At 44.8% G+C, this 18457-nt stretch overlaps 1 protein-coding gene across 1 annotated transcript in view; it reads left to right on the forward strand.

Moving 5' to 3' along the window:
• The window catches only part of ALX4 (ALX homeobox 4), a 67345-nt gene extending 49371 nt beyond the window's left edge, over window positions 1–17974 (forward strand). Inside the window, exons 2-4 of the mRNA XM_028727633.2 lie at window positions 1865–2175; window positions 15367–15495; window positions 17287–17974. Coding sequence (XP_028583466.2) covers window positions 1865–2175; window positions 15367–15495; window positions 17287–17610 — 764 coding nt within the window. The 3' untranslated portion in view covers window positions 17611–17974. The remainder of the gene's footprint in view (window positions 1–1864; window positions 2176–15366; window positions 15496–17286) is intronic.
• The last annotated feature ends 483 nt before the right edge of the window (window positions 17975–18457 follow it).

An 18457-nucleotide genomic window follows, 5' to 3' on the forward strand; every position in this document is an offset into this window, starting at 1 on the left:
CTTGAGACAGTCTTTAAACCTCTTTTGTTGACCACCAGCATTATGCTTTCCATTTCTAAGTTCAGAATAGAATAGTTGCTTTGCAAGATGATCATCAGGCATCCACACAACATGACCAGTCCAATGAAGATGATGTTGAAGAATCATTGCTTCAGCACTGGTGATCTTTGCTTCTTCCAGTACACTGATATTAGTTCGCCTGTCTTCCCAAGTGATGTGTAAAAATAACTGGGTCATGAAGTCGAAGTTAAATTAAGGCCATAGTCAGTGCTATTTTTCTAGAAAAAGAGGTACCAGAACTCACCATGAATGCCTCCCTTGTTCATTTATAATGGCAATGGGACCCACCTGAGAAGTGCCAGAACTGAGTTCCAATGAATTCTGGCTGAAGAAAAGCCCTGGCTGTAATCCTGTTTACTTGAAAGTATAACTCCATAAAAATCAATAGGAGTAACTTTAGGTAAAATACATTTACAATAGTGGCATTAACTTAAAATGTACCATTATTCCTCTTTCAGAAATGTGGCATGTGAGACAAAGCTTATCTACTACAAAAAAGTGCATTTTGCACATTATGTGACACCTTCCCTCATGTATATTTTATGGTGTAGCCACTATCCTCTTTTTTTAAAAAAATATATTATTAATATTTTTATTGGTTTTACAGCTTTATATTTCATCATCATAATATATTCACATATTTAAAAAACACAAACAATACATTCCCAGTATTCCCCCCTCCCCCCATCCTACAGCTTCTCCCAACTTCCCCATCTGGTTTCTTTAGTACATTTGTTAGTTCTGCACTGTTATATAACCTTACTTGATAGTCTCCATTGTAATCATCTTATATTCCTCCTTCTGAACCAAATTATTAACTTTTTACATTATTTTGTTTTTTCTCAATTGTAAGTGTTTATTCAAACCCTGTTTGAATAACACTATCCTGTTCCAAGCTGACTAGAGCCCTGAAGAGGAACATTGTTATTAGGTGCTGGGGAAAGGTTTTGCTGCAGCAGGTTGCCACGAGTAGGATATGTAATCATATAATGTCTGCTTCGTTGAAGAAGGGACACAACCAAATACGGGCAGAGGAAGTGCTAAATTGGCTGAAGGAGAAAGAATACAACTGCTAGACTTGTAGGGCTAAAATCAATACCCCACTGAACTCAGTGTGACTTACTTCTGAGTAGACGCACACAGGATTGCAAGTTACACCACTGCATTCTTTCATGTGTGGGTTAATTTGACCTGCACCGCAACATCTGTGTGAAAGATTCATTTCCTTAATATTAGAGCATTTTGGATTCCCCCCTACTTCCTCACACTTAGGCTGTGTGAACAAGATAGCACTGTGCAGTGTGATTGCATTTGCAGAATAAAAAGCAGAATGCATGTTCTCTATTAAACGGAACACCCTGTGTAAGCATATATAATATATATGTATGATATCCTCCTTATCGCCAGTTACACGCCCTTCGGTAATCTGCTTCAGCACAGGAAACCACAGCCGAACTAGCAAGACAAATTCAAATCCCTGACAGCGTGGAATCTAGAGCTAATCTTCCTTAAGTCATTAAAACAGAATCCTTTTATTTATTTTATAGGTCTCCAGCTGCTTCCTTCACCTTTCATATATGGCCTAAGCCAAATGGTCGGCCTTCCTCGCTTCTTAAAAGTTCTTCCTCCTGACTCGCCTCTTTCTCCTTCCTTCCTTATCTGCCCATCTCAACCCTTCCCTGTGCGTACCTTCTTCCTTTCCACACTGGTGTAAATCCAGCTCAGCCTCATTCATTTTATCCACAGCTTTATGTTTCCTTTATCTCCTTCCCTGCTCCCGTTTCCCCCACCACCACATACACAGCTAAAGAGAGTTCTCTGGGAGAGGCCGAGCTGCAGCCAGGCTCAGATCCTGCCGGGATGGATGGCAGTTACCTCAGCGTGAAAGAGACCGGAGTGAAGGTATCCCAGGAGAGGGCAAGTAGCAACCTCCCCAGCCCGATGGACAAGACTGACTCAGAGAGCAACAAGGGCAAGAAGAGGCGGAACCGCACCACCTTCACCAGCTATCAGCTGGAAGAGCTGGAAAAGGTCTTTCAGAAGACCCACTACCCAGATGTCTATGCCAGGGAGCAGTTAGCCATGAGGACAGATCTCACTGAAGCCCGAGTTCAGGTAAGGACTGAAACTACGGGGATGAGTTCAGGAAAACCAGAATGCCCTCAAGTCCCCCCCCTCCTTTTTTTACATTTACTGCTGCTTATGATGTTTTATGATGGAATTTTCTGAAAATCTAAACATTGAGCTTATATGCACAGATTTTGTTTTAATTCTTGTTTTGTTCTGCTAAGAATATGAAAAATTCTTGCATAATACAGTGGTACCTTGGTACTCGAACGGCTTGGCTCCTGAACAAATACGCTCCTGAACGCCGCAAACCTGGAAGTAAGTGTTCCGGTTTGCGAATGTTTTTCGGAAGCTGTATATCCGACTCAGCTTCCGCTTGAGTGCAAGAAGCTCCTGCAGCCAATCGGAAGCCACACCTTGGTTTTTGAACAGTTTCAGGAGTCGAGCGGACTCCCGGAACAGATTAAGTTTAAGAACCAAGGTACTGTGCATGCCAAGTTTGCTAAAGTAACCAGCATATAAACAGATACATACAACTATGCATGTGACTTTATAAAAATACATATGCATTAATACTGATAAAAGTATGCTCATCTTGAATCTCTACATCTTATGTACAGTATACATATTGGTTTGCATATATATATCTCCATATAATATTGCATATAATATTGCAGGCTTTTTTGAAGAGACCCAAAAATGCCCAAACAACTTGAACAAAAACAACGCTTGATACAAGAGCTGGTCATATGCTGGCAAACCTCTGTTGAGTCAGAACCACCAAATTCCCTTTATAAATCCATTTAAGACACATTCATCCCTAATCCCCGATGTGCCCCTCAGTGACAATGTCCTAACTGTTCTCATGTGACTAGTGAACTATGTAGCAACTTCTAGCCGTCTTGACTGAATTTAGTTTTACTCTTCTTAACACTGTCTACTTAGCCTGTTATCTGACAGATTGCAGTTCCGGTGATGGTGGAAAAAGAGAAATAAATAAAAGTGAGGTCATGGCTCTACTCATTATTCCAAACCTCTGGATGGTTTCAAATAGACTATTAAGCAGGAGTAGCCCTAGGCCAGTTGGCAGCTTCACAGACTAAATTTTGTGTGTTTCAACAACCCTACTTGAGATTGGTCAATTAAAAATGACCAAAGTGACTTCACCACCATCTCCCACCCACCTCCAAGCAGTCTAGTAAAATCAGACTGTTCACAGCATTGAAAGGTGCCTAGAGGCCCAGAGAGATCAGAAAGATGGTGTTGACCCTCTATCTTTCCTAATGGAAATGAGGCCAGCACAAAAATGAGGGACAAGGCCAGATTGATAGGGGTGGAGAAAGGATTCAACACCATTCAAGAGTGCCTGGTTTTCTAGTCAGTCCTAAATCTCTCCCGAGTTCACACTTGAGTAGTAAGATACCTGAGCAGAAGCCAGGCACCTGGAGAAGAGCTCACCCAGAGAGCAATTACAACTTTGTGGGTTCTGTCTGCAGTAAACCCTGCAGAGCTTTCAGTTATGAGGCTTTCCCCCACCTCCTTGCAGCTTGGCTCCCTTCCAGGTGCTGAAAGAGGCCACTTTTCCGACTGCTTTGGATTTTAATCTCCACAGCTGGTGTCTAAAGGCAATAAAGAAAAAATTGCCCCGTAACGTTTGCATGTAGGCCTTGCACCTCTTGCTCTGTACACACAAACACTTTCTACAAAAGAAGCTCCTCTCAAAGCAGTGAAGCAGGAAGGGGGAACGTGGCCCTCCAGATGTTATTGAACTTCAACTCCCATTAGCCAGCCGGGTTCAATGCTCAGGGAGAGTGGGAATTGTAGTCCAGGAACATGTAGAGCTGAGGTGAGACATCTCTGGACTGTGAGCCTAATTAGGCCCAACAGGGGTCCTGATTTGTTCCATGAAGCCACTTTTCCTAAACCACACCTGAGGTGACATCAGTTGTGGGACAGGACACAAAGGAACAATCAGGCCTTTAAAGCAGACTCCCAATTGTTCCTTCTCACCTGCTTATTCAGAAGGTTCCAGGTTCAATCCCTGGCATCTCTCGGTAGAGATGGGAAGGTGCCCTGTCTGAAGGCCTAGAAAGCCACTACCAGTCAGCAGAAATTATACTGAGCTCCAGGGCTGGCTCAAGGCATTTTTTGGGCTGCCTGAGGCAAAGTCCAAAATTTCTTCCCCCGCATTCCACATACAGAATCCAACCAGACTGGAAGATGAATCTTACTTTGACACAGGTGATAGAAGAGCATCCTTTACCATTGTTGTTGTTTAGTCGTTTAGTCGTGTCCGACTCTTCGTGACCCCATGGACCACAGCACGCCAGGCACTCCTGTCTTCCACTGTCTCCCGCAGTTTGGTCAGACTCATGTTTGTAGCTTCGAGAACACTGTCCAACCATCTCGTCCTCTGTTGTCCCCTTCTCCTTGTGCCCTCCATCTTTCCCAACATCAGGGTCTTTTCTCTTCTCATGAGGTGGCCAAAGTACTGTATTGGAGCCTCAGCTTCACGATCTGTCCTTCCAGTGAGCACTCAGGGCTGATACGTTTGATCTTCTTGCAGTCCATGGGACTCTCAAGAGTCTCCTCCGGCACCATAATTCAAAAGCATCAATTCTTCGGCAATCAGCCTTCTTTATGGTCCAGCTCTCACTTCCATACATCACTACTGGGAAAACCATGGCTTTAACTATACGGACCTTTGTTGGCAAGGTGATGTCTCTGCTTTTTAAGATGCTGTCTAGGTTTGCCATCGCCTTTCTCCCAAGGAGCAGGCGTCTTTTAATTTCGTGACTGCTGTCACCATCTGCAGTGATCATGGAGCCCAAGAAAGTAAAATCTCTCACTGCCTCCAATTCTTCCCCTTCTATTTGCCAGGAGGTGATGGGCCCAGTGGCCATGATCTTCGTTTTTTTGATGTTGAGCTTCAGGCGATATTTTGCGCTCTCCTCTTTCACCCTCATTAAAAGGTTCTTTAATTAAAAGGTCCTTTACCATACCCAAGGGCAACAGGCTAGCTGGGGGAGCAAAGAGCAGGCTAGATTAGGGGACTCAGGTAGAATGGTGTGGTGGCTGCAGCCAGAAGCATAGTGTGTGTGTGGGGGGAGCTATTGCCTCAGGCACAAATTTTTTTTTTAGGGATGCACCTCTGCAGCTGCTGCCCTGACTGGAGGTGCTCCCTGTCCCACCTGCCCACCTCACCTGAGCAGCATGCTGAGCAGGAGCTGGGAGAGGACGGGCCATTGCAAGCTTATGTATTACACAGGTATGCTGATCAGGCAAGCAAGGATTGACTGTGGCTCCCTGCCAAGAGGACAATTAGGAGCAAGCTCAGATTTGCTGCCCTGTGTTATGTGGAATGGGCCTGCTCTATACTGAATGTTTAAGTTGACTTGAGTGCCAGTCGAAAAGGGAAGCGATCATAGACATCCATTCACAATACTTCTTTAGGGAAGGGGCAAAGCTCAGGGAAAGAGTTTATGCATTGTATTCAGAAGCCCCCCATGTGATCACCAGCATCTTGAGTTAAATGCTCCTGTAGTAAGCATTGCCACAGAGTTTGTCAGAGACCTTGGAAAGCTGCTGCCAATCAGTGTAGGTCTGATTCAGTTTAAGGAGCTTAATTGGTCCCTGAGGACAGAAAAGGGATCCAGCATCTCTGCTTCCACGTAGCACAGGAACATCCACCCAGCGTTGCTTCCAGTTGCTTTCTCCCAGTTGGTGGTTTCTTACTGGCAGCCTGTTGCCTAGCTTACAAACTTGCCTCCTTCCACCGTGCTGAGTGCCAAGAAACGTCCGTCTGTCCCCTGAGTGCTCGCTTGTTAATGAAAATCTTTTCCATGGGTGACCCTGTGATGTGGCGGGGTCTTGAAAGCAAGGTGGAAATGTCAAAACTTTGCTGTAGCAAAATCACCGCCTGGGTGAAGAAAAAACAAAACACAACAAAAAGCAAAGCGAGAAGTAATATATCTTGATCCCTTTTCTCCCATAAAACCCTGGGAGGCTGGTGGAAGAAGCGGAAAGGCTGAGCTAAGCCTGCAGGAAATTAAACATGAAATGAAAACAAGCTCAAGTTATTCAGCTCTCTCATCCCAGGCTCCAATTTCCCATTCCAGGCCACTGATAAAATGGTGTCCAGTTTCAGCGCTTAAAGATGAATTCTGGCTCTGTTCCTACATTCAAGCAAGCTGCCGAGAGAAGCGCTCATGGCCCTTCATAAGAAATAAGGAAGGCTTGAGCGGGGAGTGAAACAGACAATGAAGAGGGGGAGGTGGTTGTGTGTGAGAGAGAGGTTGTGGAGAGGATGAGCAAGAGACAGGGATCATGAGAAAGAGACAGACAACTGAAGCGGGGCATGTGGGTGGGTAGCTATGAGAACCGGCGGTGGATGCTAGGGATATGCTGTGAATGAGAGTCCAGACCTACAGCTGTATACAGGCACAGCAAGAGTCCAGATTGAAACCCCTTCTAAAATCAGTGCAACCGATTTATATCCTAGGGATACCAAAAACACAATCTTCAAGTGTGGATCCTTATGTAGCCCAAATGGCACTGTCTGTGTACAAGAGGGAGGCCTCAGGAGGTATGGGGGAACCCCAAGTCTTAAATGAAAACTTAAATGAAAATTAATAAGAAGTGTAGAAAAACTAGAGGTGGGGCACCCCAAAAGAGCGCAATGACCATGCTCAGTGAGGCAGTGACAGCAGAATGCTGACTGACTTGGGTCGGGGAGGGCTGTAAAACCTAGGGGGTAGAATGGAATCTGGAAGATCCTGGCTAGCTACTGCCACACTGAACAGGAGCTCACTCCATCTGGCAACCTTTTTTGCAAGTCCCATTTGTGGAGCCCATTCAGACAGAGCCAATCCTACTGTTGACAAGGATGTAGGTAGCACATCTTACATGGCAGGTTTTGGTGCACCATTAAAGGGCATCAAAATGCCACTGTGCGGGTTTTTGTCTTGTTGTAGTAGTATTATATTTTTGCTATCATTTGTTTTTTGTCTCAGGCCCCAAAATCTTTTCAGCCATCTGTGCCTTAATATGACTTTTTCATGCTGTGATTTTCATTCAGACCATGCGGAGTTGGATCCATGCAGGTCTTGGTGTGCATAACATTTAATATTTGATTACAACTGTTGCATTTTTTGGCACTCATTATCAAGCACCCCACCCTGATCTGCGCAGCTTTCAAGTGTGCTGATGATGGGCAGCTGCATGGCTATTGTCCAACTACAAACCATGGTTACCACAATTTGAGGCAGTATATACCCAGTAGCTTGGTACTACTGTTGCATAGGTTTGTTTATTGGTCAAATATTACCAATTCTTGATGGGCAAAGCTGTGTCTACGCCCCACTTCCACACTGGTGCAGAAGGTGCACAGAATCCTGGCCATATTTTCTTGATGCAGAATTTGAATTTCTTTAGCATTTGCAGATCTGTGTCCACAGCATGGAAGGGTAGCCTGTGGCCCTCCAGAACTCGCTATCACTCCCTGATCGTTCGCTGTGCTGGTTAAGTCTGAGGGGAGTTGTAATATTCCCAGTAATATGCCTGTAAGAAAAATAACAATTTAAGAATGTTTTGAAAATGAGAGGAGGAGGAGACGATTCATGATTCAGCAGAAAAGGCCCATCCCAAACAACCCCCAGGTGCATACCTGGCAAGAGTATGGTGGCCATTTTGGTTGCTGTGATCTCACACGATTTTGCAGTAAGATTTCCCTCAGAAAAAATCACTTTTGGGGGTGCTGATCTTATGCTGTGCCTCAAAACACAAGTTTTTGGGCACTGTGCCCAAAAAAAGCACTTGGGGGGGGGCTGCAGCACAAAATCATGTGAGATCACGACAACCAAAATGGCCACCATGCTCTCATGATTAAAAACGGAGAGATGGCGTCCAGGAAAATGGCTTCCCAGATTTTGGCTTCAAAGCGTTGGATGGTATGCAAGTGTGGCAAACACTGACCCTTGAATGCAGCAGGAGATAGACATCGTGACTGACTGAGCATATGTGATACAACAGCACAGAGCTTTCCAGTCTGTTTCCTGTGAAGCAAAGATAGAAGAGGTGTAAACTGAAAGGGCCTTTAGCAATAGAAGGGAGTGCTACCAACACTGCATGCTTGAAGATCCATTGCTTTCTGGTGGAAGAAATTGGACTTCATACATTTGTATTAAACACCAGCACCAAAATAATATTTATACTCTACCCATCTGGCTGCGTTTCCCGAGCCACTCTGGGTGGCTCACAGCATATATCGAAACATACTAAGACATCAAACATTTTGGTTATCAAAATGGTGCAGAGGCAACACAGCTTTCAGCCTTTTGTGTTAGAATCCTTCTGGGGTCTTTTTGCACTCCATCTCTCAACCACACGGAAGTCAGTCTCATGTATTCTGGAAAATAAAGAACTGAAGAGTGGTGTTTTGGGGTGTTTTTTTTTTTTAAGGATTGAAGTAATAGAAGAGAGGAATAGCTTAGGTTGTCTAAAAATATCACCCTAGAAATCATAGTGATTAGGATATCTCTCTCAGTAGTAAGTGTTGTAATCTTTTAATCTGAGCATTTGTACACAATTTGCGAACATTTGCATTTCATTATATCATGTTTTAAAGCTTTTTCTGGAGCCAAGAGGTAGTAGGGATCCCACCACACTCGTCTCAAATGGTTCCAGTTAAGGTTTTTTTTTAAAAAAAAATATAATCCACCCAGATGTTGTGGGTGTTTTTAGTTTGGTACAATTGCTCAACTGTGGACAATTTTAATGAGTTCATATCTGCATATCAGCTACTGCTTAGTTCTTAAAACATTTAGAAGCAGAAATCTAGTAGTAGTAGTAGTATTAATTCTTGTTCTGTTATCCCCTGCTATTTAACAATAACCCAGTTTGGTTCATGATAAAATGGCATGCCCTAGCAATAAAGGATGAAGCATGAATAAGCAAAAAGAGAAGGGATTTGAGGATGAGGAGCATAGAGTTTCACTGTTGGAGCATCAGGAAACCAATGTACAGTGGTACCTCAGGTTACAGACGCTTCAGGTTACAGACTCCGCTAACCCAGAAATAGTACCTTGGGTTAAGAACATGGCTTCAGGATGAGAACAGAAATCGTACTCCGGCGGCGTCGCAGCAGCAGGAGGCCCCATTAGCTAAAGTGGTGCTTCAGGTTAAGAACAGTTTCAGGTTAAGAATGGACCTCCGGAACAAATTAAGTACTTAACCTGAGGTACCACTGTACAAGTCGAAGCCCAAAAGGGCATGAGTGATGCTCTTCTGCTGGTCCTGATATTCACTCCTAGTCCCACTGGTGGCCATTGTGGCTGGAAGGGTGGATGGCAGGGAGACCAACTAATAGATGGGGCCAGTTGACAGGCTGGGTCAACCCCTGATTGGTTGTCTGTAAGAAGGCAGCCAGCTTGGGGTTGACTGAGGGCAGATTGAGGCTGGTGGAGCAGCACTCCCATTTGCCACCATGCACCAGCCTTTGCTGACTTTAGCACAAAGGATGGGTGTGCTCTACCCAGCCTGATCTGTAAATTTAATCATAGGTCAGGCCTCTAATCTGATGGCCTCAGGGCATTGGCAAATGCTTAATGATGCCATCGGCCACATGTCATGACCTTGAGTCCTCTGAGGATCACACCCAGTTTGCTTCCACTTGACATAGCACAGCCCATGCCAAAGGGGCATACTAGATTCACCATACCAAGGAATTAGAGGCTACTGGGAAGACTGGATTCCTTTATTGCACATTTCCTGAGATGTGTAGACTTAAAAGAAACAAAAACCAAGTTACAGACAAACAAGCCCCAAAATGCAGCAAAAAACAAGTTATCAAATTTTACTGTAGTTCATAAACCTGAATAATTGGGCCTAATGTGCTGGCTGTTTCTCCTCCTCCCTGCAGACACAGCCATTTTACATAAAAGTATTTGCACACTTTAAGACAAGTGAAATATACTCTGAGTCGAGAGTGGATTTCATGCTCTTTATTCAGCTCATAGTGGTGAGGAGGAATGAATGTCCCCTCAAAGTATCTGCTTTATATACATTATTTACACAATGGGCTGCACGTGATTGGCTAATTCCGGAATTCTCCTGTAGGCCAATCAGGTTGTGGATTCACTTCCATCTGTAGCTGGATTGGGTGGCTCCTGCAGACCAATCATACTGCTGCATTGTTCTAGGACCAATCAGACTGCTACATTTTGGATCCTATTGTTCTAGGACCAATCAGACTGCTGCATTTTGGATCCTATTCAACTCAGTACATAACAACAAGTGTGGGGCATATGCTTTCAAATCCTTGAAGATCAGCTGGTCCCAGCAGTAGCAGCAAGCTGGAGGGAGGCTGTTCCTGGCAGGGAGGCAGAACCGGATGCCTCAGCTATTTGAGACTCTGGTCTTTCAAGGGGAGTCCTCTTGAAGTGCCACAATTCACCAACTTCAAAATGTGGTGAGCCCACAGCCCCGCTTAGGGTCCCTCCTGCTCATTTTGCTGAGCAGGGCCCTGAATGCACCCCTCTTCTACTTTCTCAGGAGTTTGTTAGTCAAAATGCCGGCTCCTGAAATGCCTGCCCCTTCAGAAATGTAAAACAGTATCTTGGTTCCCTCTCAACTCAATTAATTCATCAGCGTAGGGTCAGCTTCATTCCTCTGAAGGCTTTAACCTGCCCGTATGAAAATGGCTTTGATTTCTGGGCTCCGACACACGTTGCCAGCAAAACCCTCCCCTTAGAAATCATCTGTCAAGGTTTCTCCTTGCCCAGGGGCACTCCTAGACGCTCTAGAACAGTTGCACGTTGCACATCATCCATATTCACGAGCAGCATAGCGAATGCTTCACCATGACAGAAAGAAATGCGTTTGCCGTGTCTGGGGATGGACACATGTGCGGAGCATATGTTCTGCTAGCAGCTTATGGCACCCTCTCTACCTGCTACCCACTCCTCTTCGCACAGCAGGGTCACCCTGTGGACTCGGCATCTGCAGATCAAAGATACGTCGGCTGACCAAGCCTGTGACTGGCTGCCAGCTGGGCTGCTTTTGGGAGGGGTCATATCAGCATGTGGGGAAGGCAAAACAAGACTGTGAGGGTGATGAATATACCCGGTTGCAATGCTGTATTCTCACTACCTGAGTGCAAGTGGTATGTCAACAATGATGTCTCTTCTCCCCTCACCTAACATGCACACACTATGGCTCTGCAGCCTCTCTGTGGTTCCCTGTAGGGATTGCCTCAGTGGTACCAGTAAGTCAGGACTTTGGGTCAGAACCCCAGGGAATGTGCTGCAAGGCCCCTCAAAAGCAACAGGGCTGCCTTCCTACATCTTGAAGTCAGCGAAGTTAATACACATAACCATCTAAAAAAGGGTTCACCCTGTAAGACCGTTAAGGCCAGAGTCTAAAATTACCTAACTGCACCGCTGGGGATTGTCATTTTTTTTGCAGATTGCAGGTCAGCAAAAATAACTCCAAAGGCTGCAGCTGGCAGACGCCCATGCAGACACGGTTTCAGTCATTTCACATAAATGAGTGATTGCTTTGCTTCTGCTGCTGCTGCTGCTTGGATGAGATACAAACCATCCTGGAGCCACATGGGGAGGAAACCTCCAGGTCACTGAGAATCTCCTTGCCAGGCCTAAGCAGACAGAGAGAAATCTCCTATTGGAGATCAAAGTGAGATGCTGGCAAGACTGACTCCTGCAGTTTACAAGGGAAGTCAGACTTTAAGGAGAGGGGTAGACAGAGAGGGAAGAATATTGCCATCCACTTTTGCTCTCCTCCTTCTTGAGAGGCTTAGTGAGTGACTACACACACACACACACACACAAAATGACGATAAAAATTCAATTAAACACATTTAAACTGTGGCAAAACATGAATGCATTTGTATAAATGCAAGCAGATGACACCCCAGCAAGCAGCTGTAGGTACAGTCAATTCAGTTGTGAGCCCCCTTTAGATAATTTTACCTCTTTGCTATGCTGTTCAATCCTCCTTGCAGTTTTATTTAAGGGAATAGATGAAGGACACAGGTCAGCCAAATACAGTTAATGTAAACCAGTTTGTAGAAATGTTCCTTTGGAAAGCACAATATTCTAGTTCCTGATTATTATATTTTAAGAAAGGAAGAAATTTATTTTAAAGATTTGGTTAATAACTGTATCATCCCTTGCAAAAGAGTAGAACTGCATGGTGGATACATGAGCCATTTAAAACATAGCAAAAAATTTTAAAATTAACCATAGTCAGTTTGCATAAACAGGCAAAAACAATGGCAACTGATTGTGATTCTGCTTTAATTGTTGATAGTTTTGTCTTTTTGTGTGTGACAGTGTACTGCTGATTTACTATTATGGCAGCATCACTGTCTTTTTAGAATAGAATATTGAACTTTAAGATCTTCCAAGAAAAAATAATAATTGAGGACTGAATAGATAACTAGGTTTCTGAAGTTCATCCACAGATCAGACACCTTTTAATCACTTTTTAGTGACTGGAATTATGTGAATATTACTGACTTAAAATGCAGATAGGTCACTGTTTTTCTCAATTTGGATTGAAACTGGTTTGAGCAGAAAGCACATAAAAATGCAGTGTTTCCTAAGGAATGACAGGATAGATACAGAATATATCTGGATTATGGCCAGTATATGTGCACCGCTTCTCAAACCAGTGGTGGCCTTTGGGCTCTCAAATTTCAGTGGTGCCCTGTGCGATGCTAAAATTTGGCGCCTTCTCACCTCCCGCTCTCCATTCTGCAACTTTGTTGTGGTGCTAGTTGTACTACCCTAAAACCGCCTCTGCCCAAACCAGCAATGGGAGCGCACTGGATGCTGAGTCAACAGGAAGGTTTACACAGCCTTAGTTGGTTGTCTCACATCATGCCCATAGCACTTTGATATCTCTGGACTCATAGTTGTTCCCCTGTGAGTTGTGACCAAATCTTGCTTAGTTAAATGCACCATTTATACTTTGGGTACATCTTTTTTTAAACTTTACCTTGTAAAACAGTTCCCATCTCTCCCCCCCCCCCACCTCTCCTCAATTCTAGTTGTTTTAATTTTGTCTTGCATATGTTGTAGAACCCTGCTGTTTGGTGCTGTATTACAAGATTAGTATTAAGATTTTGTTTGAGCTTCAAAAGTATGAACAAAGCTTCAAAACTCCCATTGGAGGAAAGAAGAAGACAGTGAAGCATTGGACCCATAGTGAATCAGATTAATCTATGCATTTCCTTGTGTTGGCCATGCATCTCACTGTAAATATAAAATTCAATAATTTTAAATAAATTAGCCTTGTTTGGCACCTCCACAAGCAACCAAGTTACAAGTTGTGTTAATAGCAGGCTTTTTCTAGACTGTATCAGTGACAGGTTACAGCTGCTATGGGCTAAATATGTTTAAAGTACAGGGGTACCTCAGTTTAAGAACAGTCCAGTTTAAGAACGATTTGATTTACAAACTCCACAAAACCAGAAATAGTCTTTTGATTTGAGAACTTTACCTCGGTCTAAGAACAGAATTCGAACGGTGGAAGGGCACCGGCGGCAAGAGGCCTCATTAGGGAAAGCGTGCCTCGGTTTAAGAACAGTTTTGGTTTAAGTACAGACTTCCGGAACGGATTAAGTTCGTAAACCAAGGTACCACTGTGTTGTTGTTGTTGTTGTCATTAAATTTATAATTCTGCCTTTCACCAAATCATTGCACATTCAGTATATGTCCCATCTCTTTGTGATATAAGAATAAAGAGCTTAACAGGACAATTCTATAGATATGTATTTGGAAGTCAGGCTTAGGCGTGAGTTCAATGGGACTTGCTTCTAGGTAAGTGGATAAGTGAATAACCCTATAGTTCTGGAAGAGTGTCCCAGGCACATTGGGATATATTGGTTCTTCCTCTCCCATGTCAGTGATGAAGCTCCTGCACTGGATAAAGATATTCTGTTCTGGACTCCCCCCCCCCCCCGCCGCTGCCATAATGGAAACCTCCAGCAACCTGACCTGACAGGACTTTGGGGCTCTGATATCAGTGGGGCCCAAAAGGGTATGTGTTGGTGGACTTTCAGAGCTGTTTCTCCTCACAGTAGGCAGATTAAGAAAGCTGGTGAAATAACTGGTGGAGAAACAAACAGATAGCACAGCATCTTCCGTTTGTATGCTCAGAAAAGTTAGAGGGACTCGGAATCCATCTAAGGCAGCACAATGCCTTGGGTCAGCCTTGCAAGTGGCACTGGCCAGGTCTGTTTGGGCCTTGCATGGTCCAAGCCTATGGGCAGACTGAGGCTGAGAGAACATGGCTTGCCTTAGTGAATTGGTGACAGAGATCAGATTTGAACCGGGGTCGTTCCCAATTTGTAGCTTGGCATTCTGCTACACCTGCTCTTAGAAATGTGCAGAATAAATAGGAAGGATATGGTAAGGTAGCTCTCTGAAAACTCAAATGTCATTGTGCCCTGATATAGAGATACAATGTAGGATGATTACCTGTCACTTTAAGAGCATGAAGCTCTCATACCAGAAAAATGGACCAGAAGAGAGAGGAACAGCTAATTTTGTTCAATATACAGTGGTACCTCGGTCTACGAACAGCCTGTTAATGAGCTATTCGGTGAACAAATTCCACAAAACCAGAAGTAGCTGTTCCAGTTAGCGAACTTTGCCCCAGGAGACGAACAGAATCCGAACAGTGGAAGGACACTGGCAGCGGGAGGCCTCATTAGGGAAAGTGCACCTCAGTTTAAGAATGGCTTTGGTTTAAGAATGGACTTCTGGAACGGATTAAGTTCGTAAACCGAGGTACCACTGTAATTATGTTGGTGTTCAAATTAACCAAAGGTTCATGAGCAGTTATTTGTGAGCAACGTACAATACAAATATAGCTCAAATGAAAGCACCTATGTGTGATTCTGCTGAGATAAGCACCCAAATGTGGGATTTAGGTTCCATATTAAAAGACTCTCTCAGCCTGCTTCTTGGCCAGCAACGTTCAGCTACTACACAGAAGGTAATAGCACTGATATCAACGTTGCCATTTTAGGAAGGTCTAAAATATGGGATGGGTATACAATGACAACACAAGCAGAATTCTATTTTTCAAACTGCTTACAACTTGGGGTGGCCTGGAGGAGGCAATTGTTCATCTCCAGATGCAGTAGATGTACTGAGTTCCTCTCCCCTTCCTTCCTTTCCTGAAGTGCTTTTCAACCTGTGCTTTTCTTCTCAGGTTTGGTTTCAGAACAGACGGGCAAAATGGAGGAAGCGAGAGCGGTTTGGTCAAATGCAGCAGGTCCGCACCCACTTCTCCACAGCCTATGAGCTGCCCTTACTAACTCGAGCAGAGAACTATGCCCAGGTGAGTGTCTGCCACCAGCACACCTGTCTCTTTAACATTAAGGGTGGCATTCAACTAAGCTTTACTCATTAATGAAATTAATGAACATGACTCAGTCAGGTCCATTAATTTCATCAGGTCTGCCCAGAGTCAGTGTTGAATACCACCCTAAGGCCCTGCCTTTAGTCAGTTGGGATATGGTAGGATGAGACAAGTGATTCAAGGTTCAAGGAACTGATACGGTGTTACAAACCTTTGCCTCTGTAACAGCTGTGAAACTTACCCTCACATTTCAAAGATAGGAAATAAATGTGTAGCATGTACTTTGTTGCCTGTATAACCTGGAGAAATTTGGAAGTGGCTTGTAAAATCTGCCATCCATTTGTAATTCTGTGCACATTTTGGGGGGAGTAAGCCCCATTGAGTTCCTTCAGAGCAAACAGGCATATGCCCAGGAAGGAAAGTGTCAGAAGAAGAACGAGTTAAACTTTTCCGCTTTACATCCTGGGGTCCAAGGGAAATTCTCCCCCCTCCCACTTGTTGGAAACAGACAAGGTTGCTCATCTTGCCCTTGCTCATCTCCTCCCACTGCATAACGAAAGATGCTTTAGGTTGGGAAGGATCTCCAGGCTTTCAGTTGCCCCTTTCTGTACTTTCCCTAGCTCCATGATGATCCTTCTTCGAGATGGGGGTCAACCAGACATGATATTCATGATATTCAAAATGTGGCAGAACCATAAATTTAAACGATGGCATTTTTACTCTGGCTATCTTGCGTCCCCTGCTTTCATCACCTCCGAATGTTACGGCCTCGTCTCCCCCGCTATACCTGCCACAGAGATGTAGTCTGCTGGAGGTAAAAGGTCAGGCTTGGAGCCAGAGCTGAATGGCGCTGGAAGGCTGTGGAATGCAGGCCTTTCAGAGACAGGCATTTTCCTACTTTCCATCTGGATCCTCTCCTGTTGCATTCTTTCATCTCACATTCTCCCCCCAACACACCTCCCCTCCCCACCTCCCAGGGGCCTCCTGCTGGTAAAAGTCATTCTTCGCTCTCTGCTTTGGTAGGATCGTTTTGGTTTCAGCATCCTAGATAATCCTAGATAATGTGCTTGTTGTTGTCATTTCAATTTTTCTCTCTCACACTAAGCAAAAGGGGGAAGCTCAGAGACAGAGTGTATTTAATTGCAGAATGCCCCGGACACAATTCCCAGAAATGCCTCGATTTAAGAACTGCCTAGCCCAGGATCACCTGCCCAAACTGGCAGAGCTGCTGTCGGTGAGGACAGGTAAGTCCTGGGCTAGACAGACAATTCATCAGAAGGCTGAGTTTTCTAAGGGTTCCCACCCCTCTTTTTTGATCAAGGCTCTTTGCCTTTCATGACTGAATGACAGAATTTCAATAGGAACTAATCAACAGTGTCTTCAAGCGCAGGGTTTTCTATTCCTTGGCTTTTTCCAAAACAGAATAGCACAGTGGATAGAGCATATGAGATGTGAAAATGGGCATGAGGTGGCCAATTTATGATCTGAAAATAATAATAATAATAATAAATAATCTCAAGGATGTGAAAACCTCAAGAAGAAGAAAACAAGAGCACCAAGGGCCACCAGCACCATCAATCAATGTAATGAGAGACATGTGCTCTTCCCAGATGCCAACACTACTTTGAGAAGGAATTGGCTTGATTCAATACAGAACACCTTAATACTCGGACAACCTCTCCCTGTCCACAACATCTTTTCCACTTTGAGAACCAATGGATAAACCAGTGCTCATTTACTGATTTTTTCCTTCCTTCTCCCCCATCTCAGATCCAGAATCCATCCTGGATTGGCAACAACGGTGCTGCCTCCCCCGTCCCTGCCTGCGTCGTGCCTTGTGACTCAGTGCCTTCCTGCATGTCTCCCCACACCCATCCCCACACAACCGGAGGGGTCTCCGAATTCCTGAGCGTCTCTGGTCCCGGCAGCCACGTGGGACAGACTCACATGGGGAGCCTCTTCGGCGGCGCAGCCATCAGCCCCGGCATCAACGGCTACGAGCTGAACGGCGAGCCCGACCGCAAGTCCTCCAGCATCGCGGCCCTGCGGATGAAAGCCAAGGAGCACAGCGCTGCCATATCGTGGGCGACATGACAAGGTGCAGCTGTTGCCCTCCAGACACTGACCGAGCAAACAGGGACGATCGAACCAATCCATCCACTCTTGGACCCGAGGCAGCCAGTGCCCTACTCAGAGATCTGAATGCAGCACTTTTAGCTATCCTAGGTATAATAGCATTACGTGCGTTGCCGTATTTGGAGTGTTTTAAACATGCAGGGGATTTTGTTGTTGTTGTCCCCAACAAACAGGTGTGTGGAAGGAAATAATGGGTGTGTTTAAAGCACCAGACAAAATTTTGTGTGTGTGTGTGTGTGTTCACATGGCATGTTTCCCGAATGCTGTCATTGTCCTGACTTGCCAATGAAAAAGGACACTTTGTCTCCCCTGCTTTCTCTGACACCGGATTTGTCTTTCTCTTTAAAACACAAAAGCTTCAAGCCACACTTCCCAGTTGAGTGCTCTGCACATTTCCAGTACCATTTATTCTCATTCTATGGGCAGTTCTATGATACCTATAATGCCAGAATAATGTGGTTGCTTTAGTTGACGAGTGCCAGACTGGTGTTTGTGTGTGCATGCATGTGTGTGCTGAGTGTAGGGTACGCTGATTCAACTCACAGAATACCTGTAGATGCCAGGCTGCGACCCAGAGGTTGCCTTGGCAACTGCACTGGGTAAAAAGAAGCAGCCGCAGTCTTGTCTCCCATTTTCCTGACATCTGCTGTATGTAGTGAACAGGACTGCCACACAGCAGGCAGGGGTGGAGCACAGCGTGAAAGGAACAAGAGAAGCCAAGGCCCCTCTCGATTTGGCAAGGATAATAAAGGTCCCAGGCAATCTCCATGTTGTGCTCTGGCAACCCTACCACACAGGAATCTGG

Source organism: Podarcis muralis, chromosome 1 (assembly GCF_964188315.1).
Source record: "Podarcis muralis chromosome 1, rPodMur119.hap1.1, whole genome shotgun sequence".
Classification (NCBI taxonomy): Eukaryota; Metazoa; Chordata; class Lepidosauria; order Squamata; family Lacertidae; genus Podarcis; species Podarcis muralis.